Source organism: Simochromis diagramma, unplaced genomic scaffold (genome assembly GCF_900408965.1).
Source record: "Simochromis diagramma unplaced genomic scaffold, fSimDia1.1 OVJJ01000208.1, whole genome shotgun sequence".
NCBI classification, from domain to species: domain Eukaryota; kingdom Metazoa; phylum Chordata; class Actinopteri; order Cichliformes; family Cichlidae; genus Simochromis; species Simochromis diagramma.
The window spans coordinates 327,996-346,048 of record NW_024386789.1 but is presented as its reverse complement, the minus strand read 5'-3'; the positions used below and the strand labels follow the sequence as shown (position 1 = coordinate 346,048).

General features: G+C 40.7%; 1 protein-coding gene across 4 annotated transcripts in view; it reads right to left on the bottom strand.

Annotated features, from left to right (window-relative positions):
• snx29 (sorting nexin 29) overlaps positions 1–18,053 on the bottom strand; it is a 146,956-nt gene that overhangs the window by 69,496 nt on the left and 59,407 nt on the right. For all 4 annotated transcript variants that reach the window (XR_005694701.1, XR_005694700.1, XM_040023132.1 and 1 more), the window contains exon 15: positions 2,738–2,844. Coding sequence is in view for 2 of the 4 variants with exons in the window: in XM_040023132.1 (XP_039879066.1) it covers positions 2,738–2,844 (107 nt within the window). In the remaining 2 variants the exon portion in view is untranslated. The remainder of the gene's footprint in view (positions 1–2,737; positions 2,845–18,053) is intronic.

Here is an 18,053-nt window from a genome sequence, read left to right as displayed (position 1 = left end):
TCCGGGCTTGCTGTAAAGGCCCAAATGACACTGACAGCTCGGTAAACGAACAAATAAATAAGTAAACATCATTAAAAATGCACCATACATGCATGTGCATAAATAAGTGAGGACACAGTTTGGGGAAACACAGACTGAATTATTTCTTATTAAAAAAATATAAAACCTCAGATGAATTATTCATGCAGACACCCTCACACGTGTCACTACCCATTAGAATACACTCTTACTGGGAGTGTTGTCATATTGGTCAATCTAACAGTAAACTGGACACAGCTCTCATCATTACTCACACAGCAGGCAGAGTTATGCCTTATGTCCTATTATTATAGAGCTTCCTGAGATCCTCAATTGATGTTTTTGTAAAGAACCTGCTCGGGGAAAAGCTCTGTTGGCACTGTTATGGGTTTTAAATCAATGCAAATGCAGAAAGTCCAATTTCTCTACTTTATTTAGTTGGAGTAGCCTGGGGACATTTTTCCCCAAAACTAAAAGCTCTGAATGCAGGTATTAACGCAAATCATGACCTCATTTACTTTGATAATATATACAGTAAGTGAACACTTTGTATTGTGAGGTAGAAGCTGTGACTTCCCCCGTTCGTTTAAAGCAAACAGAAGCTTTCTGAAACTCGGGCACCGGCAGATGATCCTGAGAGTGAAATGCAGACGGGAACGTCGTGTTTATCCTTCCGAGTAAAATAAACAGAATAAAACTCAGAGTGAAAAATCAACTTCTTTGAATTGAGGCGCAACAAGGTTTATGTGGTTGGAATTTTAAAAGCTTCATTTCAAAGACAGACACAGCCACAGTCACATCACTTTACAGTTTCTGTACTACAGCGTGCCAGTCATGGTCATTTTTTTGAAGATGGGTGGAACTGGTTACCTAATCCTACAAATACAAGACTGAACAAACAGCGTAGCGCAAGGCATGTGTGGGGAAAACCCTAAAACCTTCCCCACTTTATCAACTACTTTAGTCTAAACAGGACCATCATCATTTACTAAATTCAATAATATACTGTAGGGAAGTCAGAAGTGAAGTTTATGTAGAAGCACATTTAAGTGCAAACTGTTCGACAAACAAAAGAATATGAAATAAGGTAACAACAAAACTGATCAACCTCAGTCTGTATGTCTGGGTGGTGGTGGTTAGTAATACTGGGTTACCACCAGTAGAAGTTCTTTGATGACCCTGCAGTGGTTGGCTGCACTAAGGGTGGGCAGGAGTTCAAGTACAGAAAGCTGGTCACTGCCATGAATGGCAGAATGGACTGGAGGACCAACAGCAATGCTCCGTACAAGAAGGGGATGAGCAGACTCTACTTTCTAAGGAAGCTCAGATCCTTTAATGTGTGCAGCAAGATGCTGGAGATCTTCTACTAGTCTGTGGTTGTAACTCCCATCTACTTTGCTGCTTTCTGCTGGGGGGAGCAGCATCAGTGCCAGAGATGCCATCGTTTAAGTCACTGAGGGCCAGCATGTAACTGAAGATTTAGTGTACATATTATTTATTACTACTCTTTTGAAAATTCTCAAAAGTCTTATTTTTATTTTACTTCTCTATATGTAAAGTTTTGGACTATCTCACAGTATAACGCCATCATTATGTGCTTTAACAAGAAAGAAAGAACCCACCTTCTGACAAAAATGGGGTGAAACATAAATCCAACAGCAGTAAACAGAAATCAGTATTCAGTCTGCTTTAAAAGCCAAATAATGCTCATACGAGTTTCAGAAATGACTAATTTTGGAAAGGTCCTGATGTGAAGGTGCAGTTTGGTCCACTGCAAAGGCCTGATCTCCTTTATGTTTTAATCAGGACCTTGGGACAGCTAGGAGCATCTGCTCAGCAGACCTCATTGATCTAGTTGGAGTGAGCAAAGTTAAAAGATCAGAGACGTAAACAAGTGCCAACCCATGTAATGGCTTAAAAACAAACAAGAAAATCTTCAAATCAATTCTAAAACTCAGCAGGAGGCAGATCTAAGGAAGCCAACACGAGTGATATCTGGTCTTGCTCGCATGAGCCAGTTTAACAGCTGAGCAGCTGCAGTCGGCCAAGCAGTGACAGACTGAATAAAGACGCAACAGTCGAGACAAACTGAGGCCATGGATGCCCTCTGAAGCAGAGCAAAGAAGCTCGTTTTAACAACAGCATGGATCCGTTTATCAAACGCAAAAAGTGCCGTGCAGACCACTCCCAGGTTCCTCACACAGAGTTTTATAGATCCTTAAAGGCCTGAAGCAGTGGAAAAAAATGAACATGTGAAACTAGTGGTCGAGCAAAAGCTTAGCAGAAAAACGTTAACTGAGGTCACAAATCGAGTGAATATTTTCTCATAGACCTCAATAAATCTGACTACTTTTCACAACCACAGGAGTCGCCCCTTGCTAACTATGAGATAAACACAAATTGAAATGGCAGTTTAGCTACAATTAATCTTATCCGTATTTAGTAATGTGGTAGAAAACACAGGGAACCGCTCTGGAACTAAACCCAGAGATACAATTTGTTATTTTATCTCTCTTGTTAGCACAATAATTGTCTTAAAGTGTGAAAATTGGGAGCAATGCAATGTCTCAAACGTGAGGAACTAACATTTACAGTATGTCGCTCATGTGATGAACTGGAGGGAACCTGGAAACTTCCTGGATTTTATTATAAACAAGCTTTAAAAACATTTGACGCTGATCCTTCTCTCTGTAGCAGTATGAATGAGGACAACACTCACCTCGATGAGTTTGCGTTCATAGCTAGCAGCCAGCTCCTCAATGTCGCCCATGAACTTATTCTGTGGAATTGGAGTCTGCTCTTCGCTTGACCGCAACACGGACAGGGCTGCAGCAGACAGAGAAAGAGAGAGAAGGAGCATTGACAAAGATGAAAAGATACTGAGACATGTCTAAAGGACACGCTGTGGTGAAAAACTCATATTACAGAGTCATCTTCTGTGGTGAGCTTTGACACTGGCAGCTGTTCCATGTCTTGTTTTGAACAACGCAACCATGCAAACACAATGAATCTCAATTTGGAATGCGATATGAGTATAACAATATAGTCTGCTTGAAAGACAACAACACGTCCACAGAGTATGCACTCTCTTAGAGTATGCATATATACTTCCTTTCATGTGCACTTAAAACCACATTTTTCTTTCTCAAAAATCTTCTTACTGTTCTGTCAAAATGATAAACTCCCCTTCTCTCACCATTGCCTGTTCTACTCCGACTTCCTCTTCAGATAGAGTTTATTGTTTCTTTGCACTACTGTAGCTTGCTAACTTGCTAAAGTCATCCCAGCAGAGCCTGAAGCGGCGCTTCTGAGCCTATTAACGTCAACTAATCCAGTTCCCTCAGCAAAGAACGGCAGAACACGCTAAAGTCAGAGCACTGAATCTTTTCTTTTTTCCAGAAGGTGGGTGTAAGATGGATTGTTTTTTCACCTCAGCAAAAGCAAATGAACAGTGTTATTTCACTGCCACCACACATAACAAACACAGAGACTAATAGACTGAGGCTAGAAGGAGGGAGAGACAGGGAGAGAGACATGAGCCAAGACAAATAAAAGAGGTTGAAAATAAATTACACAGGAACATATTCAGCATGTCCAAAGGCCCGACAGAGCTCAAATAAACTCGTGGCAATGGCTCTTTAGGGGGAGGTTTTAGAAAATCTACAGCTAGACTGTAATTATAGAGAGAACCTCCAGCAAGTGTCTGAACGTCTAGACAGAGTGAGACAGGTATTGATGAAGGAGCTTCCTGTGGTTCCAAACAAAGGTACCGTAGGGAGAACAGCTGCTGAGAATCACAGGCAGGTACAAGTTCACAAAAAAGAGGAGTAAAGTTATCCAAGTGGACTGCTGGTACGCACACATACCTGTTCACATACTGTAAACATGTGCATTTTATTCTCTGGAGCAATAGTTCTCCAGGTTTTTTAAAGGTATTTCTTTGTTTTCCTTTGGACATTGGCTGCTTTTTTCATTGATTTCCAGTCCAGTCCTTGTACCTGACCATTTTTACAGAAATGCCTTTCACAAAATAAGCTTGTAGCTAAAAAAGCTTAAACACTAGAGCCTATGAACACAAAAAAGTACCATCAGCTGAGTGACAATGATCCCAAACACACTTCCAATGCAATAAAAGCAAATAAAAACCTGGATAGAAAAACACACAATGGAACGCTATCCTTCATGGATCAGCATGAATTATTTTCTCGCTGAAACTGAACTGACCTGTCTTCCCCATGTGATGTTTGTGTAATGTATGTATGGTATGTATGGCAGCCTTAACCCAATTTTGGGATGAATAAACTATGATCAATCAATCAAAAACTGTTCACTTGTATACCATGTTTCTATGTATGTTGCCAAAAGTTTCAATAAATCACTGCACCTCTCTGGCAAGTGCAGTGATTACTTTGCCCAGCAATGTCTGGCAAAAATCACCATTTGTAATAATGTAACACTTTAACAAGTCATCTGCAAAATAGAAATCAAGGAATTGTGAGGTGGCCTTTAACGAGGAGAAACAGGAATAAGGATGGGAAAATATCTTCTCCATATTCTCCATATTTTGGATTTTCATTAAACGTTTCCAACAGCAGTTTACACCCAATATTAGTACATACAAGTGAACATATACAACAAACAAACAAACAATTATGTGCAAGAAAATATCAGCAAAAAATAGAGTCAGGAAACCCTGAGCTGGGACCATTCTCATTGTAGAGTCACCGCATAAAAACCAGTGAACAACTTTTATAACAAAAAGCAAACTGTGACATTTTTAATGAGGTTTGTGAGTCCACTTAAAGAGTCACTCAGAGCTTCAAACCGGTGGTGTCTAGCCTCCTGCTGCTGTCTCGTAACAGCTCCAGTTTTAGATAAAACATTCATGGCTGCAGAGCTGCACATTTTAAATTATCAAGGTCAAGTTTATAAAAGGCCAAAGTGTTTAATTAACTTATTTTCTGAGTAACATTTAAAAAGCCTAAAGGGATTCAAAGGAAAGCATAAGCGCCCCACGGACAAAATCTTCATATTTCTCTTATATAAAGATGTATGTACGCATGCAACAACAGAAACACCTCAGGAGGCTGACAGAAGCACATCATCACAGCTCCAACAAAGCGGCAGCGGCAAAGCAATCCCCCAGCTTATCTCTGGCCCGCCAACAGCACTGTACTGTATACAACAGTCAGCAGCCTAATAGCCTAGAAAGCTACAGTACACCGATATACACGGAGATAGAGAGAATGAAAATGTATAAATACTATAAAAAATACTGAAAGACATATTTCCCCAGAGAGGAATCCAAGATGCACACACACACAAGCACACACACACACACACACACACACACACACACACACAGAAAAATGCACATACATAGAGGACTGCTGACGGTGGAGCTTGCCATACCAATTTAACTCAGCTCTGAGGGGGTTTTTCCCCTTAAGTTGGATTTCTGTTACCTGTCACACTGATACGCTCTTAATAATGAAAATACAAGGAGTGTGTGGGCAGACGACAGAGGAGAGATAGTGAGAGGGGATTAGGAGGGAGGGCACACACAGATGTTCCTGACTCTAGGAAATTGAGCAGACAGCTGGTTTGGAATAACAAAACTAACTGAGCAACCGACCAAGCAGCTGTGTGTGTGTGTGTGTGTGTGTGTGTGTGTGTGTGTGTGTGTGTGTGTGTGTGTGTGTGTGTGTGTGTGTGTGTGTGTGTGTGTGTGTGTCCTGAAGAAAACCTCCAAAATATTGAGCTCTATGTGAGCAGATGCTTCAGCAGAACGAGCATTAGACATCGTCATAAGACTGTTTACTGGTGTTTGTGAGTGCCCTGTCCCACTCCCAGGAGTGTGAGTCTCCAGAGACATCTCTGAAATGATCACAGCGTGTGAGATAATTAGTCACTTAAGTGACGAGGTCCACTGAGACACACACATTGGGGAAAGACGGTGGAGTAAAGTTTTGGGTTTGGTTGTTAGGAGTGTTTTTGTGTTTTCAGTTACAAAGCAAGTTATGTTTATAGGGAAGTCCATGTCATTTAGTCCATTGAGTTACTTTGCCTAAAATAAATGATTTAGGAATAAATGCATGAGAGGCTAAAATAATTCTGACCTTGCAGTACAAGGTAATGTGGAACATATATAATCTTTACTCTGACCCTGCACATATGATTGTTCTTACAGACAGACTTCCCGGTTAGTTGTGTCTTATGTTCACAGGACACAGATGGATGCGTGTATTTTCATAAAGCTTCCAATTAAGGTTCCAATTCAAGCAAAACAAAAGTACTCATTGCTGAATGACTCAATAACATCATGCCAAGTATTCTATTAGATATGCAGTTTTGTATTTGTAAGTTCTTTTTGCTAATTTTGCAATCCTTGATAAGTAGGGCTAACACAAGTTAACCCCCTTTGTTAACTTTCCCTATCACGCACAAAGCCACAAGTCCAGACACGCCTGAGGCCACGTCCACACTAATACGTTTCGTTTGAAAACGCATCTTTTTCTCTCCGTTTCGGCTTTACGTCCACACTGAGACGACGTTTTCGGTCAAGGAAAACAGAGTGTTTTGAAAACGCTCTCCAAAGCGGATCCATTTGAAAACGCCGTTTTCGCATCGCAGTGTGGCCAGCGAACCAAGCCTTTTCGAAAACGATGACGCATATAAGTCATGTGATGCAGTCATGTGACCAATTAACCTAAGATAGCGGAGGGCATTATACAGCAGTTGTTTTGTTTGCTCTCAATTTTGACAGCCCTATTAAAGCTTAATATCAGTCTGTACATGCTCCACATAGCTTTTCTTCAAATTCTTAATTCTCACTCGCTTTTGCAACTTTGTACTTTAGTGTTAGTCGCAGCAACAACTCCACCTCATTGTGAGTCCGTTTAAAAAAACTCGGTGCTTTTCTTCAACATTTTGCCGCCACGTTTCAAAGAGTTAGTAAATAAACGGCAGACAGAAATGAGGCAGGTCGAATCGTCTTGCGCTTCATGCATGCGCAATACAGGAACATAAGCATTTTTGGTTGTTTCAGTGTGGACGTACAACTCTGTGAAAACGACTGAAAACGATAGTGTGGATGAGGAGCGTTTTCAGAGGAAAATGCCATTTTCAAAATATCCGGGCTAGTGTGGACGTAGCCTGAGAGCAAGAGCCACACAGCCGCCTCCCTTAGTAATATAGTACCTAAAAATTGAGCTACATCAACCACCAGTGTGCAGTACTTTGCAAAATATGCCAGGAAACTGTTCATGCTATAAGTGAAAACGACAAACCTGTTTCCAAAAACACATCGCCAAGTACAACCAGGAAGAGATACCAGTAGGTGTTGGCGTGGATTGTGTAGCTCCTGAAGATGTACAAGTTCCTTCAATGACAGTTATTGTTAGACTAAAATGTTAACCCATTATTTTATTAAATTTTCCAGTGAAAACACTACCTTGGCTACTTTTGTGCTTACACTTGACTGATAATACTGCTGTTGTATCCTTGTGGCTATAGAGTCATCCAGGTAGTCTGTCAGCATTTTGTTCAAATGAATGCTGCTGCTTACAAGCTGCAATCACTGAGAAAATATTCACTATATCACAATAAACATCATTACAGGAAATGTTCCATGAAAGATCATAACCTTGAGGCTATATTGCCCAACCCTACTTAATAGCAATCCTGGGAACCTAACAAGACCATGCTCCATTTTTTTTTTTTTAATTCAATGGTCCCTGAAACATCATCCTGTTAAAATTGGTGTCAAACCTGATTTAGAAAAAAAAAACCTTTGAAAAACTTGGTTACTTTGGATCAATAGAAGTTTTTGATGGCTGTATGAAGCAAATGAAACTATATACTATCTCCCAGTGAAACACAGACGAGCAGAAATATTTCCTCCCTCCTTCAGCCTGATGTCGCCACAAGCTCAAACTATGCATAAGAAGAGTTGCCAGATAAACTCCATCTGGCCTTGAAGCACTTCAAAAGCAGGTTCATATGTACTGCGTATGAAATACAGAAAGCTCCCATAAAGAATGACCTAAACCTTCTGTGAAATCAAGGAAATCCTGAAATATCCTTTCTAAAGTGGGAGCTTTGACTGGTGATAATAACATCAGTGCCAGCAGTCGAGAAAGCGGGGCAGAGCCTGACACACTTGACTAATGCTGCTCCGTCCATTAGCAGTAAGGAGACGTGGCTCTGCATCCACGACCCTGAGCACGCAGCAGACTGAAGAACAAACAAATGTCCATCCTGCTACAGATGAGCTGCTGAATAAAACATGCGAAGTGCTCCCACTACAACAGGACTTATGTGCAATCAAGTGAAGCGCTCCTTGTAATGCCGTAACGGCACAAACCTGCGGCACTCACACCACTGTGAAATTGGGGCTCTTCTGAATCTTCCATTTCTTATCTCTGTATGAAATCGCTCCATCCCTCCCAGCTCCCGTTTCCCATCCTTTGTTCTTACTGTTTTTGTGCCTTTAACTTTCTTTCATCTCTTTGCACTTAAAAAAAATATGCGCGTCCTTGTTTTGCTTGAGTCTTCTCCTCTATTAAGAATTGATTTGGTTTCTCTTTTTCTCGTCTTTGCCGCGTCCTTCTTCCCAACTTTCTGCTCTTTCGTGCTGCCTTCATTCATCTCCTCTCACCTGCTTCTTCTTTTAAATCTTACTCATCATTCTTCCTTCACCTTAATGTCTGGCATCCTCTTTTATTCACTCTTAATTGTCACCAATCACTCACATTGTGAGTGCAGGTAACTTTTAATCATGCATATGTACGAAAACTATAATTTAAAATGCACACACACACACACACTTGGACATCAACAGAAACATAATAAAGAAAGATCAAAAGATGAGCTGATAAAAAGGGGGAAAAAAACATGTTTTTTTTTCTCTACTAATGACAACATGCCTTTCTCCAACTCACACAAACACACACAGCTGAGTTAATCACACAGCCAGGCCATGTATTGTGGATGGGCTGGCTGGGGAGCAGGCAGGCGGCTGACTGTGTTAATTAATGAGTGCTAATCAAAAGCAATCTTCTTTCATTTTCTAATCGTTCATACTTCATTTCTCCCGTTCTCCTCCTTCCTTTGTGTATCAGCACTAAGAAAGAAAAGACAGAGGGGAAAGATCAGAGCCGCCTTGCTCCCGTTACACGGGACAAATAGCACAAGATTTTCATTCACCCAAACGAGAGGCAGAAGGTGTGGAAATCACTATTCTCCTCGCTCTGATGGGTCCAATCAGGGGAGCTCTGTGCCAGCCTGGCTCAGTCAGGGGTTCGCTGATCATGAGTGGAGAACCGACGACATCCTGATCACACATGCGCCCCACAAGAGCACACGCTAGCTTTCTCTCTCTTACTTGTCTTTAGCCTTCCTGAGTTGTCTGAAGTGGCATAAAAGGAGCCGCTCCAATTATAATGAGCAGAAAGAAAGCGAAGGATGGAAGGGTTTTTGTTTTCTTTAGTATGAGCTTTGTAAAGGACTTCACTTCAACAAAGACAAATGAGAAACGTGAACAAACGACTAAATGTTGTGCGCTTAAACTGACAATCAGATTATCCTCTGAGTAAGCTATCAAACACAAAGGTTCAGGATTTTAATTTAAACGTTAAACAGCAACAACGTGCGCCATTCTCCTGGTTTAACCCAGAAAAAGTTGTTCATAAAAACACTGAAATCTGCAGCACAACTTTGAAAATATCTGTCTGCTTGCATTTATTCCTTTGCTTTCAATGGTAATATTTGAGTTTGTTTTTTTCCCTCCAGGAAGAGTCCAGAATTGCTCCAATCATAGCAAACCACCATCTATCACACCAAACTGCACTTTCCAGCCTTGCACGACACAAAAGGAGAGAAACAGTTCAAAGTCCTTTTCTTTTACCCTTGCGATATCTTTTGATTCGCAAACAACACGTCAACTTCTCTCACAGCCGTTTTAACAGAAATCTAAAATCATTCTTCTTCCTAAAATGGAACAGAGAAAGTTACTTGCTGTCCGCATGCCGACCTGACCTCAAAACAATGCCTTTTTTTCTTGGTCTAGTTTCAAACAATCAGCTGGACGCTGTCAGAACTTTAAAGTATAAAACCAGATACGGTGAAACGGACAAAAACATTTACAGCGAGGAGAAGAAATGTCACATGCCTGGTGGTGTAATGGCAACAACAGTATGGTCGTGACTCATGCAGAACATTTGCAACGGTGACGGCATGCAGGGGAGTTTTTGGTCACGATATTGTGGGACAATCACACATTGAAACACCGGTTTGATACACCTTTGCATTTGGATATTTATTAAAGTTTTAAAAGGTAAAGGTTTCAATATTCTTATATTTAATAATATAATATCACCCTGATCACTTGCATTTACAGCTTTAGTGAGAAGCTGTTTTAAGTAAAAAGCTCACCAGTTCTTTTTTAAAAAGAAGAGAAAAGGAGTCGTTTGTTGGACAAAAGTGGCCAGAGGCATTAAGATGTGAGGCATCAACAACAAGAAATAAAGTGAAAATAAAGTGAAAAGTAAGACGCAAACAGTAGACGTGACATTCGCCTTTTATTATCGTGTGGAGAATTCAGAAAGCTATATGTAACATTATTATTTTGAAAGTGACTTAGCTGACTGAAATAGCTTGTAACACCTGTTAAAATAAGGTTTTAAAGGCTAACTAGATGCCGGGTGCTAAAATCGTCCTCTGACATGTGCATTTTTTAAGCAAATCAACATCAGCTTGTTAATGTTTTTAGTCCTGAACAGCAGCTAATGGAGCTGACTATTTTTTCCCAGTGGGCGTAGTTTTCAGAGAATGATACATGTGCTCTGTCATGGCGGCACATTTAGCAGCAAGAGCCTCGGGCAAAGGGTTGGTCGACACAAAATAATGACGGGGCTGGAAAATTGTAATGTCCCTCTGTGGCTGCGGGAAATGTAATGTGAGAACGAACATGTTTCAACATAAACATGGAGATGATATGAAATCGTGGATATCAACAGAATTGGTAGACAAGGAACTAACTTTTTGCTCAGAAGTCTTTCTGGTTTCCACTTGTACTCAGTGTTCTGACTACTATTAACCAATCACGGAGCAGGATTTAGTCTACTTATCTGCAACTAGCTAAAAATGCCAGTATGTTTTACTATCAATCTGATTTGGTATTTATGTTGAGTATTGAGGTTTAGCAGTCATGTGATCATTAAAAGCATTAAATCATTTTGTCCGTCATTTTGGAGTAAAGTGAATGAGGTTCCACAGACCTGGAGACCTGTCAGTGGGTGTTGTCCTTGATTTGTTAGGAAAAGCCTCCTTGCGACTGGTTTGGTCTTTATCAGATTTCTGCAGCTGCATGAAATTTGCATGGACAACAGCTATTTGTTTGCAAACAACTGGCAGATAAAAACTCTCAGCGATAGCGAAACTGTGAGAAATGCAATACAAATCCTACAAGACGGCTGCAACTTTCACTTGATCAGTTTCTGGATTGCGTCACACTTTTAGAAGTTTTACTACTCGGCTAATAGTTAGCGAGTGTTTGAAAGTCAGAGTCTTGTGTGCAAATCGCAGGTGAGTGCAGGAATCTAGGGACCAAAGCAATCACAGGCAGGTTTTTGGTGCAGCTTCCTCTTTGCAGCCAATTTCACCCAGCAACAACCAGGATTCTCCAGGAACCACTCAAAAACCAGTTGGGGAACACGCATTTGTCACTAACGAACAGTGATTGTGTTGCACCCAACATGGCGGACAACTTTCAAGAGACTTCAAGTATGTGCACGAAAAACCTGTCTCCCCCCCCCTCAAGAAGATGAGGGGAGAAAAAAAAACACTCAAATGCAAGCAAACATTTTTTTAATAGTAGTATTGCTACAGTTTTGAGACAATAGCAAGAAATGTTAAATATTAAGAATCGTATGCAGTGAATATTGTGCAGGATTGTGTAGAATGAGAATAAGAACAAAGGTTTTTCAGTATGAGACTCCTCACAGTGCAGAAGATACAGAAGCCTGTGAATTTCTCCTCAGGAATCAGAAAACATGTTTTGTTTTATGTACTCTACAAATTGCCTTTTCTGAAATGACCCAATTTAGCTGCCAGGATCAATAAAGTTCATCTGACACTCTTGGAAGGACTCAGGCGATTAAATCTGATTATGTTAGCGCAGGTAATAATGAGAGTTTCAATCTGCAATCAAACTGTGCCATGTCTGCTACAACACTGATCAAATCAGCACTGATTGTTTGGACAAGCGCATAATCCGAGTAAGCCTGTCAGAGTGACCCGAACATGTTGCCACGCCGTATTCTCTTGTTTTTTGACGAGATTATTGCTTTTTCCAAGCGAGGCATTACATCTCTGAACGTGTGTTTTGAACACGTATTTTCAGCACTGTCCTGATAAACAGCACATTTGTAAACAACCTGCTGCCTCAAATGTTCCCTTTATTCTGTGTTTTATTGTCAGCGCGGCATGTTCTTTGGTTGTAATTACTTGTATTACCGTCAAGTCTCCATTTGCTCTTCTCTTGTCTTTGGTTCTCTGCTTCTGAATGACCCAGTTTCACCGCTTAGATTATTAAAGTTTCATTTTATCATCTGCTCTAATCTGAGGTACTCCGCCTTTGTTTCAGCTCGACACCTCTCCGCATTACGTGAGCATCCACTGAGGTTAGCGAGCACGACGCTGTGCGAGCAGTGTGAGGTACAAATAATAGGATGGGACACCACTCGTGTAGGAGAGAGGAGAGGGATGATCAATATTTGGATAATGTGCAGCGGAAGGATTGAATAAATATTCATAAGAAGTGTGAAAGCATATAAATGGCTTAATCATAGAATCTCGTAGTCTGAATCAAAACAAAAATGGCATTGCAGCGTGCACATGTCACGGTGATGAAGTTATGAATGCATAAACCATCACAAGAAAATGTTTCACACACAAACACACAGAGAAGAGGCTTACAGGCAAAACACACACACACAGAACCCACTGCTCCCTTCTCCATGAAAAATCTCATTTTACAAAATTAAACCCGAGTTAGAGACTTCCTCACCCGGTGCATATTTTGTACCTGAAAATCACCACAGGGAAAACTCGAGTTGAGTCAACATCCTGTCCACAGAACAAACAAATAAGCCAATTTCTTACGGTGGTCAAACTTTTACAACCCAGAAATGTGTTTTCCTCACTACTGATGGTTCGCTTGCCGTAAACTCAGACATGCAGAGGAGGGGGAATCATCCTAATAACTATTTACTGCCCCAAAACAAACCAAGCACCACAGCAACTAACTGAAACTTCCCTCCACATTCAAGTTCAACTTTAGTTATTCATAGGATCACTTGAGATAAAAAGACTCGGAAGGAGAGAATCACTGCTGTGGGGGGCGGGTAATTGAATTTGGGCTTCTTAAGTCTGCACCTTCAGCACAGCATGCCAAGGTCTATTCTACAAATGGGTAGCTGTTAGTACAGCAGTTTCAAAAGAGTGACTATCCCTTCTTATCCTGGAACAGTTAAGCACAGGTTGCGTTTGAAATTCACATTATCTCGACGGAGCACAATCTGAGTGAATCTTTGATCTGACAGCGCGTCACTTGTTTTGTAGCCCATCCCTCCATCTCCTGTCAGTGTATGTTAACTGTATGTTACTGTACACTGAAGGCTGGAAGAAAAATCTGCGTGAACAGGTGACTGAGCCTGCTAATGCGTGTTTTCAGATGAGACAAGAAGAAAACCTAATTATTCCTATGATCAAAGCAATTATTAGGAGAAAGAAGGGGGGAAAAAACTCTGACCCAAAAACGTCTCAGCTGGAAAGCATCACAGCTCAATCTGCCGCGGCCTATTAAAAGAGTTATTAAGCATTCGCGGAGCGCTTACAGACACTCATGCATGACAAAATTTGCACATTTACAGAACCAATTCCGTGCAAAAATGTGAGCCAGCTCGCGTAAAATAATACTGACACACACAGTTATCACCCTTTTACTTACAGGCTGACAAACAAAGGGACCTGCCAAAGACCTGGAGAAGAAGGCTGAAACAAAATATTTTTATTGAAATGTTTAACACCAGTTTAATTGCCATTTAGCATCCTGAACATTTGGCTAAAAGCTCTGCTATAGTTGGGTTGTTTTCTGTGTAAACAGAGGAGCCAATTTCTTATCTGATGGCTTCCCAACCTCCATGAAACTGTGCAAAATAAAAAATGACAAGCTGCTGTAGAATAAGCAGTTTGAACACATGCGCTGCAGCCCTGAAACTCTTCGGTTACCTGAATTTAAAAAACACAGACAGATTAAAAGAGAATTCAATCTGCCGGCTCCGTGGTGGAAGCTCTGCGTGATGCCTGAATTTGCAGATTTGCACAGGTGAGAATGTGAGAACAGCAAAGATGATGTTTATTTGGATTAGAGGTCGGTGTTCTAAGCTATCAGCTAACTTGGTTAGAAAGCTGCATGCATGAACTGTATGGGCGCATAACAGTGTCGCAAACTTGCTAAATAAGATGCAAATACAAAAAAAGTCTGTGCAGCACAGCTGAAGCACAGACTTTACAAATGTCCATTTGGTAGAAGTAGGAATATCATTTATTAGATCATTTCAGAAATGCTCCAAATAAACAATGTCACAGTTTAGTTGAACATAACATCAAATACGGAGACTGAATTATTTTGTCTAAGCATGTTTATTCTGTTGTCATTGTAACATGTGTCTGTGGGGACCGAATGGCTTTTGGAACCAGCCATAAGTGACCACTAGAGGAGCTGCAGTTCTTTGATGCTGGATTCATAGATATTTCTCACTATATATGAATGTATGATTACTACCAAGATATCAGAGCATCTACTATTTATCTATTATAAACATATCCATTTACTGTACGAGTAGATTAATGCCTAGTGACCGCTGTGACAACTACAAATAGCCAGCCAACCTTCAAAATGTGTATCAACATTTGAGGTCTGCACAGACAAAAACCACCTACTATCTTGTCTATTCCCATGACAACATGACTTTCTTGTTTCCAGTCAAGTCTGCTTTCTTATAGCAGCAGAGTGCACGGTGTGAGACATACTTACATACACAAATAGCATAAAATCACCCTCAAGATGTCCTGATATAATGGTTCTTCATTCTCTCTTCAAGTCAGAGAGCTCTCTTACATCCTAACAACATACAACCAAAACATCTCATGAGTAAGTACCTTTAATCTGTTTGGCAGGAAGACTGGCTTTTCACCGTTTTCCATGGAAATGTGTACTTTTACTGAATAACAAACAGACTGGGCTTTAGAGAGAGACCGGCACTCTTCAGGTTAAATATTTTCACACGGCGAATTTAACAGATACCTCATTTGAAATTTCAAGGATTAGAATCAGCACAGTCCATGTCTGTCAATCTGGTCTTCCCTTTGTTTCAACAGGAGACATAAGGCAAACCCAGATGTCTCACAAACAAAGAAAGTTTGTCGGAGAAAGCCCGGTGAAGCTTACTTTTATGATTAAACAGCGTGCTTTGTTCTTCAGCGCAACTCTAAGCCTGCTTATGATGTGTGACCGGACACAGATGGATAAAAAAAATGAAAACCAGAACTTAATACGACTTTTAAGAGTGAAAGAGGGATCAAAGTATAACTATACTAAATGGTGAAAGAATCTAAAAGATGAGATCAGACTTGAGAGCAAGGGGTCAGAAGGCCAGTTCCCATAACAACCAACTGATGTCATACATACCGATTGCATATAATAGACGGATGTAGCTACCCTCATGTCACCCTGTGATTTGTAGTTATAAAGTATCAAATTTGGAAGAACATGAAGAAGAAGCTTTAGCCACACCCCTAGCAGCGATACCTCGTTAGCTTGGTAAGAAAGGTGCATCTGTTATTTACCTCAATATTAAGTGAAAATATCACCTGAGGAGAATAAAAGCTTTTAAATCACAGGGTAGCCCTACTTTATTAACTGTTTTACTTTGAAGGAGACAATAATTTAGAAAAAAGACCCGCAAGAAGTGGTGAAAGTAACAATTAAGACTATAAATCTTTAGTGAGGTCATAAATCAAATGAGCAGTAGGGCCATGTTCTTAACACACAACACTTCCTCCAGAATTACTGAATTACTGACTCACAGCTGAATTCTATTAAAGCTACTTTACACTCAATCATGAAAAAGGGGAGGGGGATTCACTGGTGAATGAAAACTTGACATTTACTGGATGCTGTTGGACCGAAGGAATTTATATTGTTAAAAAATAAACATGACACTAAATGTATCAAGCGCACAAAGTGCTGAGGTTGCGTTTTCTGTGAAGCAGAGGAAAACCTGGATTAAAGGCACGTTTCTGATATAAGATTCTTCATAAGTAGCAGAAATTGGATTTGCTTTTTTAAAATAACATCTTTGTCTCCACTGCACGAGATGAAAAGGTGTAATTAGAGGTTTGCCTCTGTGTGACATCACAGCTACTTTTCTGAAAACGTCAGCAGCCGCACAGCAGGCCATTTCCTTCTCATCATTTAAAGTAGAGGCAGCCAGCAGCACTTTCTCCGTCTCCAAGTATCTCTCTCACCTCTCCCACCATGCAGCTCAGCAGCTTTGCTAATTGACTGCCATTTTAGAAAGTCAATCTAATTGCTTTTTGGTTATCGTGCTAATAGTCTCTGTGCTGCTAAAGAGCACCTGAGCTTTCTAACATTCGACTTAATCACACAGACCATTCCTTTGCTCTTGGAGCCGCCCACTGACCAACTATCGTTTAACACCAGTGATTAATGAACTGTTAAAGGGGTCAAATTATGATATTATGTAACCTCACAGCAGCTAAACCTCAAAACCACAATTGGACGGTAGGTACTGGAAGCATATGAGATACTAGCAAGATACTTGTGTATAAACGCTCACTTGGAAAACTTAGGGCTAATTGCTTTGAACTGGCTCAGCATGGTGGTGTGCTAACCACCACACCACTGTAAATTGACCATAGATGTGGATGTGAATGGTTGTCTGTCTCTCTGTGTTATCCCTGCCACAGACTGACAACATGGCCTATGCCCATGCATGGATGGATGGATGGATGGATGGATGCATGCATGGATGGATGGATGGATGGATGGATGGATGGATGGATGGATGGATGGATGGATGCATGCATGCATGCATGCATGGATGGATGGATGGATGGATGGATGGATGGATGGATGGATGGATGGATGGATGGATGGATGGATGGATGGATGGATGCATGCATGCATGGATGGATGGATGGATGGATGGATGGATGGATGGATGGATGCATGGATGGATGGATGGATACATGGATGGATAGATGGATGGATGGATGGATGGATGCATGGATGCATGGATGGATGGATGGATGGATGGATGGATGCATGGATGGATGGATGGATGGATGGATGGATGGGAAATGGGCTACCATGTATTCAAGGTGGCCTTGGTCTGATGAATAAATAAATAAAGCATTACTGAGTAACACAAAAACCTCACTGTGAAGCCTCATAAAAATAAATAAATAAATAAAGAGTTTTCTCTCAATCAGCCTTCGGTGGTGAAATAAAGACTGTAATAGTTGTCGGACTGAAAGGAAGAAAGAGTCAGAGAAGTCTGCTCGGTGCGATCTGTTTGCTTTGACAACAGTGAGAATGATTCTCTACTTGTCTCAGATTAATTACAGAGAAAGCAAACAGTGTCGACGGTGAAAAGAAAACATCCATTTAAAGTGCAATGGCAAAATAAATGCACTAAACATAGCTAAAGTAGCACTGCCACTAAAGTAGCATTGCCAAACATTTAGCCCTGACATCCTGGTGTGTAAAGGACCAGCGTCCCATGTACTTAAAATAAAATGTAAAAAATGACAGAAAACCAGAGAAACAAAGAAGCCCATGTTGCCATCCTGTCTGCCATGGATCACTGCCCAAACATGCACTGAGGTTTCAGAGACCTGAAGAAAGCCAGAAATAATGAATGATTTAGCACAGTATGATTTTCAGA